Source organism: Scleropages formosus, chromosome 18, assembly GCF_900964775.1.
Source record: "Scleropages formosus chromosome 18, fSclFor1.1, whole genome shotgun sequence".
In the NCBI taxonomy this organism is placed as follows: Eukaryota; Metazoa; Chordata; class Actinopteri; order Osteoglossiformes; family Osteoglossidae; genus Scleropages; species Scleropages formosus.
The window spans coordinates 15,455,311-15,471,150 of record NC_041823.1 but is presented as its reverse complement, the minus strand read 5'-3'; the positions used below and the strand labels follow the sequence as shown (position 1 = coordinate 15,471,150).

Below are 15,840 nucleotides of genomic sequence, written 5' to 3'. Positions count from 1 at the left end.
TGCAAAGCAAAATAACCTCTACGGTTTCTTGTACAGCTTCTCATTTTCAGCATGATTAAACATTTCTGCCATTTTTCTGCATGTCTGTAATGATCTCTCCTCTCCCTCTCTTTTTCAGTCTACAGTCCCAGCCCCTACTTTCTCAATGCCAGTCACAGTCCCAGTATCCAGTCAGAATGCACTACAGTTTAGCAATCCCAGCGGTGCCCTGGTTACCACGTCCTTTGTGACATCGTCTCTGTCGGACCCGCGCCTCTTATCACCACAGCAACCAGCTCTACAGAGGAACACAGTGTCTCCAGGGTTACCACAGAGACCGGCCAGCGCAGGTGAGAAAGGTGACCTAATCACTGAGGTATTATTCCTTATGAGGAGAAAGAATCTCACAGTTTAATCCTGTAGGGCTTTACAAAAAAAGCTATTTAGCTACTGGCCCATCTTATATGAGAAATTTCATCATTTCATCTGGAAATAGTGGAAATACAGTGGAAATCTGATAGCTTCCATAAAGGCAAGTCATATTACAAAACTTCAGAAGTCCTAGGTGTGCTAAAGGGCTCTGGTTTTATTTTCTCGCCTGCTAATTTATTCTATAAACTTTCATACAGCTATTTCTGTTGCACAAGTTTTCATAACAAAAATTGCGTCATATGTGATTGGTAAATATGGAAGCAAAGTCAGTATAATTCAAATTGGTTTACATGCGATTTCGTCCCCCACACGTTTACGTTTGTGTCACAGAGTAAGTGAGCAGAACTAGGAGAAATTCTTGTGACGCTTAGTTCTTCTACATACATTGCTTTTGAAGTGCCGACTGCAAGATTATCCTCAATTTTCCAGTTATTTTGCTAGTGATAGAATTTCACATGGTGAGCCTAAAAGATAACCTTTATGTTAAGTGTTTTGAAGGGCATTAAAGAATTAGTGGTTTTGTTCGTGCAACTGTCATAAAGGAGTCAATGTTGCATTTGAGGTATTCACACTTTTTTCAAAATGAAGTCCTGTATTTATTGTAATTATTTCTTTATTATGAATATGACCTTTTTTTTTTTTTTTAAATTGTGCTAATGTTTTTAATCATAATTTATCCTTCATTGTGTTTGGAATCTGATCAAGACTTTTCTTTCCCAGGCTAATGGGCTGTCATCTCTTTTTGGTTCTTCTCTTGCAGGTGCTCTTCTGGGAGGTGACTTGAACAACTCAAATGGTGCATGTCCAAGTCCAGTTGGTAAGTCAGTCAAATGAGTAATAGTACATCAAATGAATAAAAAAAAAAATAAATGAAAGTAACTGAATTTTTAGGTTTGCAACAGATGTTTGGTTGGTGCCATTGCTTCAGGGAAAAAAAAAAAAGAAACTTTACCAGTAAGTGCATGGCTCCAGAATTGTCAGTCATTTAGATTTGCCATTACATTAAAATGAATAATAGTTTAAAAACAGTTCTGCATTGCCTCTTTCTTCCATGATTTTGTAATGTATTTGGACACTTTGTGACACAAATGAATTACCATATGGCATATTGTTACGAATTTGTGTACACGTTGGAATCAGTGACAGGAGCTGCGGTCTTTGATGTAGAATATGTTTCTAAAACCCCTTGAATATGTTATTCCCCTAGAATATGTTTCTAAAACCCCTAACTGTTTATGGGCATTGGTGTTTGTATGGTTAACTACATACAGCGTTGTACTGAAGAAGTCTTGTGTTGAATATGGTTTTAGAAAGACATGCACCAGTAACGGGTTAATGAGTTGTAATAAAATATTAGCTGCTGTCTTTCTGTGATGAACACTCTAGTACCTGCAGTTTTTTCCCTTTTAACTGTTGTAGATGCATGGAACATAAATAAATCATCTAACAAAAGTTTTTGACCATAATTTAACAGTAAAGTACTTTCTATTAACATTGCTTAACTGTTGTGATGAAGTTAACCACTGTAATTCATAAGGATCATTTACAATAAAGGTCAAACACATTATCTGCATTTACATATTCAACTTTAATTTTAGGGCTTACTCTGAGATTCTGTCCTGTTTGTCTATATCTTAAGTTAAATGCAGTTAATGGTATATTTAATTACATTCTGCTTTTGACCCAGTTTTGAACATTTTTGCAAAATATCACAGTTAGTGTAGAGCTAATTGACATTTTTGTAATGGATGATACTAGCCTTTAAATTTATTAAAGGGCACTAAATGTATAGTTACTGTGTAAATGCACCATTTAAAGCACTTAACTGATGTTTTAAACTGTAAATTGAAATACTGTTTAGCCTTCAGATTGAACTGTTAAATGTACATGTATTAAAAGTATTTACTGTGAACTGTACATATTTAACGTAACTGAAACCAGTATATTTTACCTTTCTTACCAAGATATCATCAGCTTTGATCTTGAAAAATCATGTCTTCAGAAATTTTGAGCAGTATATATGATATCATCCATCTTCCAAGTGCAAATTGTTTAACCTTTTGAATTTATTTTTTTGTCCCTGTTGTCCATGTTCTTCAATACTGCAACAAGACTAAATACAGGTGATCCCTGAGTTACAATGGGTTACATTCCATGAAACCCATCGTAAGTCGAAAATATCGTAAGTTGAAAATGCATTTAATACACCTAATACACACCTCTGCATGGCAGACTGAGAGATGCGGGTTGCTACTGCTGCCCAGCATCGCAAGAGAGTATCGCACCGCAAATCGCTTGACTGGGAAAAATCAAAATTTGAAGTACTGTTTCTACTGAATGTCTATCGTCAGCTCACTGCCGTAAAGTCGAAAAAATCGTAAGTCAAACCATTGTAAATCGGGGACCACCTGTAATAAACAATTGGTAAGATATGGTGAAGGGATAATCTGAAAGGGCAAGTGTTAAATTGATGTCAGTTTAGGAGTCTATGACATTTGAGACAAGGTCAAATCTTGCAGTAATGCAATGATTGAAATAAAATTACTTCAGACGAGTGCTGGCCTCCCTCTGTAGCTGGACACTGTTACAGTTGTTTGTTCAGGAGAGCTGAAGGTCATTGAACTGCCTGGGAAGTACTGGTCTAGAAAGAGAGGCATGGCCAAGTGGTAGACATGAATGGTCTTAACTGACACCCCATCATCTCCTCCCCTTCCCCTGTCCCACACCCCCCCATCAGCTGTTCCCCCACATCTTTGCAGCTGACTGACTGTGTTGTCCAAAAGGCCATCCTCCTTTTACTGGCCTTCTGGCTGGCAAGTCCACCTCCTCAAAAGTGCCTTTGATAACAGCAAGTATAGCACATTTCAAACTTTTAAATAAACAGTTTATTACATTGAGGTCTATATTTATAACAAGCACTGAACTTTTCTGAAAGTCTCACATCTCACAAGTTTGTTGTGCGGTTTTTTTCTTCCCCTTTGTTTTCTTGCTGGCAAAACATTGTTTGTGAAGAAGGAAAGGACAAACAAGATGTTAACAGATTCAAGCAAGAGTCATCAGTAGCACAAATTTCCCTTTCTGAGGCGTGTGATTTGTGGTCTCTGAAGCGAGAGGCAATGTGAGATGCAGCCCAAGTGACTCACCCCCCTCCCTGCCCCCTCTATCTTCTATCCCCGCTCAGCTCTCAGCTGTTGTGCGAAGGCCTGGGATCTGGGAATGTCAGCATTGACGTCACTCAGCGTTCTCTGCATTCCAGCACCCGGCCCAGAGTAACTGGAGCTGTGGGCCGCTTGGGAGAGAACGAGGCTCTGAGGTTGGGCATGATTTGGGATGGCTGGGAGTACGGGGGGGAGGGGGAGTACAAGGGTGCGGCTAGACACCCCACAGGTCTGATGCCAGCTGCAGAGACATGTCCATGTGGTCCTTCCTCACTCTCCATTTGCACTATCTGTCTTGTGGGAGAAGATCTAGTTCCGCTTCCTCAAGACAAGTCTTCCCTGATTCACTCTTCCCTGGCTTGGGTTTCCATCTGCCAGTGACATATTGGACAGAAGTGGGGTGCTTTAAAGCTAAGAACATTTTTAAGATTCCTGAATGTTGATGAGGTATTGCCCCTAACCCTTAACAGCACTTGTGCTGGAGTCTTAGTATCCATGTAATGTGTCATGAATTACTCTCTTGGTACATGTCAAAGTTAACTGATGGTTTTTTTACTTTCATCTAGTCAACCCTCACCAGCTGAGCAAATCTGTCTGTCTCTCTGTCCCTCTGTCTGTCTGGCCATCTGTTTATTTGAAATGGTGCCAATCAGATGTGTCTGTCAATCAGCATAAACCCATGCTGTGTTAAAGCTTAACTAACATGCCATTCCACCTTACATGTGTCAGACCCTCACATAGTGTCCTTATTCATAGTTCAACATCCTGTTCTGCTTGTCCTTCAAAGAGTAATTCAGTGAAGGAATTGCCTTTTAAACATTCAAATTCTAGTAATTTTGAGTGCATTCTCACATCAGATTCAGGGGAAAATCACTCAAGGTTTAAATAGGGCCAGGGGCTGGCCAACTGACCTCGTAGTAATATGTTTCAAAGACAGGTCTTATGATCACTTGTTTAGCGTTTGCTGTTTGTTTTGTCTGTCTTGTGTTCATGTGTGTCATGAGCCACCATGCTTTGGTAGAACCAGTAAAATAGGTTTTGAAAAGAAACCAATCAACTGCTCTTCATGCTAGTGCTACGACACTTCTGAGCGAATTCAATCTTTCTTTATTTAGAAGAAATTTGCCCTCATCTCTGTTTAAAAAAAAAAAAAAAAAGGAAAAAAAGAATTTCACAGGATAAAGGAAACATTTTTGAGGCTGCTTGGTTTCCTTTTTGATATATATACAGTGTGTGTATATTTTATGTGTGTGTGTGTGTGTGTGTGTATGTGTATATATAAAATAAAATGTGTGTTCTAACATGGATACCAAAGTCATGTGTTTACTTTCTTGAGATTTGTCCTTTAACACTGTCTTATTTAAGTTTCAGAATAAAATTGGACAGCAGAGCAGCCACTTTCTAAGATATAAAGATGCACATGGCACCTTCTACACTTGGAGAAGGGTGTCAGTAACTCATGCGCATGTTTGTATCTTTGCAGCAAATGGGTACATCAGCGCCAGGGCCTCCCCAGGTCTTCTCTCTGTCTCCAATGGCAACAGTCTGGTTAAAGTAGTTCCGGCCAAGTCTCCACCTCCGCCTAGCCCTCAGATGGTGAACAGCCGTAAGCCAGACCTGCGGGTTATCACCTCACAGAGTGGCAAGGGCCTGATGCAACTGGTGAGCAGGACCCTCTCTGACTCTGCCACTCATTTAGAGGGTAGCTTGATGTTCTAAGACAAAGCATCACAGTTTAATCGTGTTTTTACGTTGATAACTGGTGGTAGAGAATTTGATGTCTATTTTGGTAGCAGTGTGTTCTGTGGCTTCATGGAACATATGAGATGCATGTAAGAAGTACACTGCAGACATTGCTGTAAGGCTGGGCACAGTTATTACTCTAGTGTTAAGGTGTAATCCAGCCCCCATTTTTTTCTTTCTGACCTGTTCCTCCCCCAGACGGATGAGGAGCTGGAGCTGGTGAGTAAGGGAACCCATTGTCATGATGAAGCGGTGTGCCGGCAGTATGCACTGTCAATCTCTGTGGGAACAGACTGTACACAAGTGATGCATGTAGTACATCAGGGACAGGAGACTGACTCCAGGCCTGAACTAGTTAGTGAAGAAGCAGTATAGAGGAGAGCTCCTAAAGGTGTGGTATACTGTCTTAGCTCGGACTTTATTGGTCATTTATCCCGCAGTATGAGGTCTTCTGTTGCTGTCATGAGGAAGGCTTTAAATTTTGAAATGTTTAATTTTCCTTGTGAAAAAATCATGTGCAAAAGACAAAAATTATTTACTTTGATAAACACTTTGGTTAAGAAATTTTTTTAAAAAAATGATGATTCCAAAGCAGCCAAATATTAGTTTGCTCTTGTATGAGTCAGTAACTTGAAGAAACAAGTTTAAGTACTTGTCATACAAGTATTATTACCAAAGGGAGAATTTAAAGGATTGTATCTAGCAAGTGTTAAAGCAGAACTCAACATCCACAGGTTGTCTAATCTTAAGTGCCTTTCATGATAAGCTCACAAAGACAGCCTCTGGACTGTTTCCAGGCCTGGTGAGGAAGTCCTACTGTTATCTCTGATCATTGCATGGGTTAATTTGAGTGACTTTTACAATTTATTTATTTATTTATTAATTTTTTTATTTATTTATTTGTCTGTGTGTTTTGATGCACGGGTTTCAACTGAGCTGAAGTACTTAGCTTTATCTTCATGTAGTCAGAGCCCTCTTTTACTGCATAAGTATTACTGTAAAGTGGAAGTTGCAGCTTCATTATGATATGTACCTGTGTCCACTAGGACATACTATAATGCTGCTGTAAGTGTTTTGCTTTAGACACTCTGGATTGATGCACTGTTAGATGTGATTTCAGTGCCTGCAGATTCTTTCATTACTTCCAGTTGAGCACACCCTTCCTGTCTTTTATATATTATTCTGTAATGTTAATATTACATTCACTGTGATTAGACCCTCACATAAAAAGACTATGAATAGTACATAGTTGGTAGGTTCAGGGTAATAGCAACCAGTTTAGCTTTGTTTTGTATTAGCTGCATGACTCCTAAGGTATATTTTTTTCTTAAAGTATTAAGGGCAGATCACAAAATCAAATGCATACAAAATATTGTACTTTCTGTCATAGCCTTCCATGCAGTCTGTGATTTTTTGGCAAAGAATTTACAAGTTGTAAAATTACATTTTTATGTAGTTGAGTTCTATTTAACTTCTCTTTTAGTCTATGACAGCCTCTTGTCCAACAACTGATCTTCAGCTAGAAATGGTAAACATCAGTTTTAGTCGAGTTGCTCATAACAAATGCTACCCCATGGAGTCCTGTTTTTTTTTTTTTTTTTTTTTGTCCAATCTTCTTCACATTGTTGCTCATCTGCGAGGAAGTTCTTGAACATTATACTTTTCATTTCAGTTGCTGTCTGTTTATATTAGATTCTTTGTGAACAGCCTAAATTTAAGACAATTTTTGAGGCCCTGTAGGAGTCATATAGAGTGAATTTAAAAGCTAGATGTACTTCACAAATCAAAGCCAACCCAGACCTTAAGCAGACAAACATTTTGGAAAAAGTACAACTGAATTGTGACATAACATAAACACAGCAACACATCCTTTCTATACTGTACTTTCCAATGTGTTTATACATTCTTCTTTTCCCAGAATGCTCAGCGATTGGGTGGCACTCAGGTGACACAGCCACTCACCACTCCAGTGGTCTCTGTGGCAACACCTAGCCTCTTAAGCCAGGGACTGCCCTTCTCTGCCATGCCAACTGCCTACAATACAGGTAATGCAGCAGTGATGCTCTGAGCACTGGGTTGTTTTAAGTTCCTGTACTGTGGTACTCGCCTTCCTTCTCGAGACTTTTTCACAAGCAGCTGCAAAAAAGGGAAACTGATAGGACTCAGATAAAAGAGTTTGTCGTGGTGTTGCTAAAAATTACAAAATTCATGTTTTGGTTGCCATGGTACATGAATTTACTGTATCTTTACTGAATTTCCTTATCAGTAGTAATGTGAAAGTCAAACTCAAAATTATGATGCATGGTAGGCTTTATAGGCCATGACCACATGCTCATTGTTTATGTTGACTTATTCTTGTTATAATTCCAACTGATGTTTGTTCTTTTTCTGAATTCATTTAATCCAAAACCCATGAAGTTTTTATTTTATTTATATATACACAAAACTAATGAGAAAAGGGCTACATAGACTCCTGAACAGTAAGTACAGCATGAACAACTGTTTCATACATAAATCTGTACACATACCTTGCAGTATGTGATTCTAAGAAAATTCCTCATGTGGCCTTATTCATGATGTCTGGTGGGGGTTCATGGAAGGTGAAAGACCTTATGGTGTAAGATCTGACTATCTCCCATCTCCTCAGCATCATTTTTTGTGTAATGTCAAGTGCAGTTTATATTCCAAACAAATCTTAACTTCTCTTTCTTCTTTTCTGGTGACACTTTATCTCATAATTACTTTAACAAGTAACACCATGGTTTGTGTGACATTGGAACCATTTATATTTCTGAAGGGCCCATGCATATTCAGTGTTGTTGTTCTATAAATACTTACATGAAACACTGAATTAGCATAAAACAACTTGATAAATATGGATTGAACTTTGCATGTGTTATTTTCTAAATGAATATGCATTAAATGTGTCCCTGTTTTTATTTCAGATTACCAGTTGACAAGTGCTGATCTTACAGCACTCCAGGCTTTTACGTCGCCGGGTGGCCTGTCGCTAGGCAACATGTCGACTTGGCAACAGCAGCCGCAGCCGCAGCAGCCACAGCAGCAGCAGCCTCAACCTCAGCCTCAGCAGCCATCTGTATCCCAGCAACAGCAGCAACAACAACAACAGCAGCAGCAACAGCTCAGTCTGGCTTCACTCAGTAATTTAGTGTAAGTTTACCAACCTTCCTCATTGTACAGCACCTTCATACAGTCAATGCAGAACCATGACACAGCTTTCAAAACTCTGAAATTGAAGCCATGTTCCTTCTTTCTTTCTTGTTCTCAGTCATTTGTCTGGTTTTGCTAGTCAGTACTATAACAGGAATAAGTTGTACTAATTACTACAGTTTACAAGATTTGTAGCGTCATTGAACATGGCAGTTTTTCATTGAAGATTCTCATGTCTACATTTTCCAGAAGAACAGTCAACAGGGTGCATCTTTCACTTCATAATGAATACAATGGCGTCTTGTTTCACTACTTATTTATAGATTAAAACTAAATACTGAATCTCAAACAGCAAAAGCATGTAAACATGTATGCTCTTAAAATTTATAACACCTGAAACTTCAAATATTTACAAAGGACCGCAGGAGAAAAACCAGCAAGTTTAAGATTATTGATTATGTTGCAGTGTTAATATGTTCTTTGACTCTACATCAAAATTTCATGTTTTGACCAAAGAATCTCCCTTGGTTCTCCTGGATGATCTGTTACAGTTATCAGATCTGTGCTGCACCATTGTATAGTAACTCAACTGTGCTAATGGTGCAGTTAGGCGACTAACATTTCTAACAAATCTAGGCTGTTTTTATTAAAAGCTGTACATGTGTAATTCACCCAGAAAGCCCTTTTAATCTATGTATTCGAATGGAAAGGAGCAGCAGAAGGACTTGAGTGCAGAAACTACCATTTTCTGTGTTTATTTTCTTATCCCTCCTGTCACAGCTATGTTGTCCTTACACGCGGTTGTTCCACACAGGAGGTCAAACCTGAAGTTGTGACTTTCATACTCGGATTCCTTATTTGTTATCTGTGAGATGTTCACCTTAATACTTGCCATACTCTGCATTTTCATGGAGGGCACAACTGCCTGATAAGGAGGCAGTCATACTGTAGGTGTTGAAGGCCCAGACATGTAATTGCCCTGACATGGTTTGTTCTAGATGGGTAAACAGAGGTTACACATGATTGCAACACGAGTCCTGGAACCAGTGTAACGGCATGTGTTCTTCTCTGTCCGCAGCATGTGGGGCGTGGACAAACAGAACGTTGACATGTCTAACTGCATCTCCAGTTTTGCTGCAAACATAAGGTGAATTGGTATTGCACTGTGTGACATCATGCTCATGTCTTGTCATTTTAACGTTTGTTCGGTCGAGTGGACGGGTCCACGAGGCTGTTCCTGCATGTAGCATGGAATTTAGACCTTATCCTGCAAAATCTGAGGTTGCAAGAGTGAAATATATTAGTTTCATTCTAATCGTCTGGCTACAACACTGAGGTACAGTTTGCATCTTTAACAGCGACCCTGTTTGCACATCAGTTTGCTATGAATAGAGTAGCGGTCACTTGCCAAACGCTTTAGAATTAAAGCTTTGCTGTATCAGCAGCAAAATTTTATGCTGTTAATATTTACTTGCCTTTACAGCCAGAATCACAGAACAAATATTTTATAATTAAAAGAAAATAGTTTTGATTGGAAAGAATTGAGGGGGAGTTTTTTTTTTTTTTTTTTTTTCTTCCCTCCTCTCCTTTCCCCTGACCCGTAGTATGTACTTAGATGTTCATTTTACTTTGTGGCTAGTTTTGCCTACATGTGCTTCAGCTAAAGAAATGCAGTCTTGCAGTTTGTTCTGCTCTTTGCTGAAATGGCCTGAAGGATGACCTTGACCAGTGCTGTGTTGACTCGGTGATCCTTCTGATTAGCATTGTCTGCTGTAATTAAGGGAACATCAAGGTGAACACCACTTTATTACTCAGCTGGGGATTAGAGCCACAAGGAAACATGTTTAATACGTTTTTCCCCAGTGCTATTCTGGAGAAAGTAATTTCATTTGTCATTTCCGCTGTACTTCATTTTTAATATTACACCACTTTTATTTGCCCTTGGTTACATTTTTTATTATATTATTCCTGTGGCTTTAAGACCTCCTTCATCTCAAGCTTAGGGATGGTTTTGCTGTGCATTTCACATTTACTGTCAGCATCAGCAATTCGCAGTGAAAAGTAGATGGATTTTTTTTTTCTTTCCCAGAGTGGGCAGTTGTAATAGTTTCACAGTGACCTTGGCTTGTGTACACCTGATGGCTAGCACTCAATTTAAATGTTAATAGAGTATGAAGTGTGTCCTACTGTCACCCCCTCCCCTCTTATTATTGTTATGTTACGGTTTGTTTTGCTTGTCACTTGTCAGCTGTCAAAGCAGTTTCTTTTCCCCTCATCTGTTGGACCAGCTCGTCTAAGGTTTGTTTTCGCTAAGATCTCAGCTTTTAGACGCGTCTATCCAGCATTAAAGGTCTTTAAATCTTTGGGCCACATAATTTTGAAAAACATATGGTAAGTATCAAATGCAAGTAACCTACTGCTGATTTTCTGAAGAACATAAATCAGCAGGATGATTGTTTGAAACTTGGCACCTGATTTTAGAAGCGCAGAGAAATACAAATAGTGTGTTTAATAGCTTTTTGTTTTAATCTCTGAAGTAGTACCGAATTTACTGGTGTTCTGCCTGCCACTTGACCATCTCAGTCACTGCTTCTTTTGTGCTTGCTACTGTTGTCATTGTGCCATGTGGGACAGTCAGCTTCGCAGCAACCCTCTCACACCTCAGCTGTCAAAAATAAGGCCGACAGAACACAGAAAAGCTGTGATATTTCACACAGCTCTGCTCAGTCTGTTGGTGGCAGCCCATTGAGTCGTCTGATCTGTGTCAGTGCTTCGAGTGACACCAGATTGACTGCGTTCTAAAAACATCTGCTACGTTGTGTGGTGTCTTTTTTTTTTTTTTTTTTTTTTTTTTTTTTTTTCTTTTTCTTTTTTCTATTTTGCTGAATTCTCCTTGATCTTTTCTGGAGGTGCTTCCAATGTTTCATACGGTTATAAGGTCTTTGTCTTACTGAAAGCACCAGTGATGGCTTTTATTGCTGGTTTAACATGGCGCATGTACAGCAGCTCCAGTTAATTAATGGGCAGGTGTACATCAACAAAGATGTTGCAGGACTTCAGCACCACAAAGTCCTGTAGGTCTAAAAGATGAAGATGACAAAAGTAGTGTAAAAACATTTAAATTCTTTTTTAAATTAACCTAAGTGAACGCAAAGTTCAATATTTTAGTAACCTCAGCTGTTACATTACACTCAGTGACACTGGGAAAGTATTTATTGCTTGTGCAAGAAAATTGTATTTTATATTTTAATTTTGCATTATGAGCATTTTTTTTATTTTGTTAAGATTTTATAATGTGTCACATTTTGGTAAAAGAACAGAATGATTAAGAAAATGTCTTTAACAGGACAATCTGTGGCTAGCTGCATGTTGGCCAGTAACTTGAGCTTGCTGTTTTCTTGTGAGGTTCTCTACGATTAGTGTATGTATGCCACTAAAACTGCTATAACCCTTTATAGGATTTTGACAAATGCAAAGTGATGCCAAGAGCCATTTGAAAATCCAGCAGTCTGAAAGCGGGTGTTTAAATGTGTGTGGATGGACATGGTGCTTCATTTCACCTTGGTGGTGAAGCACAGTTCAGGTTTTATTTCCAGGTATAGCATTGGTACGAGCAGTCCATATTTAGTGACTCTTTATGTTGTTAACAAGGAAAGCTAATGAACAGCTGTACAAGGTACACTAATAAAATGTAAAATACACAGTTGCCCTGAAGGTCTCTGTGTTATGCACCCTACCTTGTCACTGGGTGCTTGCACAAATCTGTGTAATACATGCCATTTACACTCAGTTTGGCCTGAGTAAAACTATGCCTGAAACTGTTGTAGGGCACTTGCCCTACCCCACTCTCCTTATGGTTTAGGTACGCATATAAGGTATAATGTCTTTAGCAGAAACAAGACACATGATTAAACATGCCACATATGTATTTGGCCCACATTTACCACCAGGCATTGTGAATAATAAAAAGGGTTTAAAAAAATGTGGAAAAAGGCACTACACTAACATGAGGGGATGCGTTTATGGCTCAAAATACGCCAGAACTGGGAAGATGCCACTTCCTGCCTTGTCTGGCTACACCGACTTGCTTAACATATTTCAGATGTTTTGCTTAAGCACTGTTCATAAGTGTGTATGCCATGAATTTTTTTTTTAATGTAAATCCAGATTTCCGTAAATGGAATTTACGTACGTTAGGGGGCTGTCTGTACATGAATGGCCTCATAATGAAAGTCTCATATTCTAAAGGCTTATTCTAAGGCTTAGCTTAAACTTGTTTTGTATGCATTTTGAATACATTTTATTCATTTAATTACTTTGCCAGTTGTATGCTGTATTGAAAGAAATTTTTTCCGTCAGTCCAACATGAAATGGCTCAAACCCCCCTAAGTGTTTTCGTGTGAAACCTGCGCTCATGTTTTACCTCCTTAGCACTGGTCTTTGGCTCTTTTTCGCCCTCTACCTGTCAGGTGTTGAAATGGCTTGTTTTTCCCTCCTGCAGCATGACATCGCAGTCAAACTTACTCTTGGGCAGGGAAGAAGGGTTCAACTGGTATTGTACAACTCTTCTGTGAATCTCCATATGCTTCTGCATCAGCTCGTCCGTGGTGCCCGCAGCTGGCCAAGCCGCCATCACTGTCTTTGTCTTTTCATTCAGCTGCACTCGGAGATGACAGGAAATCCTCCATTACAGTGTATCGCTTCAGCAGGAAGTCTGTAATCCCAAGAAGCGAGGCTTGTAAGCGTGCTAAGAAGGGTGCATATTTTCACGTGAAGGTTCTCAAAAGATGTGCTTATGGAGCTGTGGAAAATGGTTTTGGCCACAGTTTTCGGGACTCAGTGTTTTTAACTCTTGATAATTAATCATTTTAACATTTTTGTTGAAGCAGATGAAAGATTTCTCTAGAAAGTGGAAACAATGATGAAACAAAGTGTGTGAGTAAATGAGGAAAACAGATTTGCTTGGGTTGTGATGGGGTGGAGGTGGTCCCAGATGCCCAGTGTTAGTATAAATGTGGCACAGTACTGCTAGTTTTCACAGTATTATCTGCTATTGTTTCCTGATCCCTGATGTTGACAAGCATGGCTTTTAGGCGGTGTGCTTTGACATAATGTTTCGTATTCATCCCAGTGCTTTGCCTTTGCTAGACAAGCGCTACACTTAAATAAATGTTTTGTTTTTTTCCCCTTACCCCTTAAAGAATGTGAAGACATGTTTCTTTCATGTTTTTACTCCACAGGATATGGTGTAGAGACATATTTACTTAACCCCTTCATTCTACTTTGATGCACACTGAATGCAAAAACACATTTAATTGTGCATTCACAGCAACTCACACACACACACACACACACACACATTTTCAGAACCGCTTGTCCCATACGGGGTCACGGGGAACCGGAGCCTACCCGGTAACACAGGGCGTAAGGCTGGAGGGGAAGGGGACACACCCAGGACGGGACGCCAGTCCGCCACAAGGCACCCCAAGCGGGACTTGAACCCCAGACCCACCGGAGAGCAGGACTGCGGTCCAACCCACTGCGCCACCGCACCCCCTTCACAGCAACTCAGAAGATACTAAATTATAGTTTAATTGTATGAAATGTATGCAACATTTAATATTTTGCTGCCCATTTAGATCATTTGCACATAAAGTCCATCATATTTGCCTTACCCTGGTATATTTGTAGTACTGTGCCTTCCTGGTCTTAACTGGGGTTTCACTTAAAAGCTGTCATACGTATTAAGATATTTCAGGAAAAGGGACATACAAGCTGTCAGACCATTTACCATTCCCTGTCTACTGTGTCATACTGTTTGTAGTGGTTGCAAATGTTCCTCAGCTCTGTGTCTGTATGGTATGCCGGGCTTTCACCACGGTTTCTCCCTAGTACAGACCATAAGTGAACAATGGCTCAATTCCTCTTTGTCTCTCTCCCTTTCTCCCCTGTGTCTCCCTCCATCCTGCAGGCCTGTGGGTCATATACCTCAGGGTGCCACGCTGACAGTAAACACCAGCTCCAGTGTGAGCATTAAGTCTGAGCCTGTGTCACCCAACCGGGACCGCAGCACACCCTGCTCGTCGTCAGGCGGCACACTGACGTCCATGACACAATACCATGGAGCCCTGCGCCCAGAGCCCACTGGCCGCTCTCCCGTCGACAGCCTGAGCAGCAATGGCAGCTCCTACGAGGGCAGCGACCGTGACGACGGGGCCCAGCCACGAGCACCTGACTTCGGCTCCACCATGCCTCTTTTGCGGCCTGCAGGTGAAGGCGAACAGGAAGGTGCCAGTGTCAAGCGGATGAGATTGGATGCCTGGGTCACATAAGAGCAAACTTCAAGAACATAGTCCTTATACCCCCTCCTTGCCACAATCTCTCTTCACTACCAACACTCACAGACATGCACACAGACACAAACGCACTCTCTCTGTCTCTCTCACACACACACACACACACACACACACACACACACACACACCTCTCTCATGGACTGAACCACCAAACCAGGGATTAACTGTTTATATATGGAGTTTTAGTGGATTTATGGAATTAGATGGCAGCAAGTCATGGAACTTCATTATTTTTTTTTTTTTTTAATTGAGTGCATCCTTCTGAGCAGAAGAACGTGGGAACCTCTGGTTGCTGGCTTCAAGGACAAAGTGGTGTTGTGGATGAACGAAGGACAACGGGCTTTTCTTGCTTTATTTCTAGCTCTGTGTAGTGTTGACTCTGTTCTTCAGTATTTCACAGTTAATAATTTGGGGTGTTCTTTGAATAGAAACATGCTGTAGTTCAGCAGCAGGACTATCAGTTTATTAATCCTTTGCATTAGCCTCATGCTGGCTCTAGTTTTCACACTTATTCATGTTTTCTCCCCCCAAAGTGCAAAATCAGTTTTCCCCATAACGACTTCTATGAACAAGATCCTTTGACTTGCTGGTGTCCACCTCAGCTTGCAGTCACAGAAACCCACAATACCACTACATCGTTCATGGGATAATCTGAGTTACATTTACATGTATTCATTTAGCTGATGCTTTTCTTCAAAACGATGTATAATGTTAAGCTACCTACAATTATTAACCCATTTATACAGCTGGGCTTTTTTTAAGGATATTGCTGTTATTGTGTGTGCATGTGTAAAAGTTGAGTGCTCACAAACATGCCCAGTCAAGGTCAGAATGTGTTCATTCAGAAAACAATTCTGAGAATACAGTCATAACGGATGCAGAAACAACTGGCTAGCTCAAAGCACTGTACTATGTTAGTGAGGTTTGTTCAGAAGGCAATGAGTGTAAATCATTGTGCTGCATTCTGAAACAAGACAGCTTTTAGATGGCATAAAGGAGCA

At 40.1% G+C, this 15,840-nt stretch overlaps 1 protein-coding gene across 10 annotated transcripts in view; it reads left to right on the top strand.

Moving 5' to 3' along the window:
• Nucleotides 1-15,559, top strand: part of mef2d (myocyte enhancer factor 2d) — a 48,153-nt gene extending 32,594 nt beyond the window's left edge. For 4 of the 10 annotated variants that reach the window (XM_018739732.2, XM_018739729.2, XM_018739730.2 and 1 more), the window contains exons 5-12: nucleotides 119-329; nucleotides 1,172-1,228; nucleotides 5,053-5,231; nucleotides 5,511-5,531; nucleotides 7,231-7,357; nucleotides 8,258-8,483; nucleotides 9,562-9,630; nucleotides 14,455-15,559. In XM_018739732.2, coding sequence (XP_018595248.1) covers nucleotides 119-329; nucleotides 1,172-1,228; nucleotides 5,053-5,231; nucleotides 5,511-5,531; nucleotides 7,231-7,357; nucleotides 8,258-8,483; nucleotides 9,562-9,630; nucleotides 14,455-14,815 — 1,251 coding nt within the window. In that variant the 3' untranslated portion in view covers nucleotides 14,816-15,559. The remainder of the gene's footprint in view (nucleotides 1-118; nucleotides 330-1,171; nucleotides 1,229-5,052; nucleotides 5,232-5,510; nucleotides 5,532-7,230; nucleotides 7,358-8,257; nucleotides 8,484-9,561; nucleotides 9,631-14,454) is intronic. The other 6 variants (XM_029259882.1, XM_018739733.2, XM_029259881.1 and 3 more) reach the window with 3 other exon arrangements.
• Nucleotides 15,560-15,840: the final 281 nt, after the last annotated feature.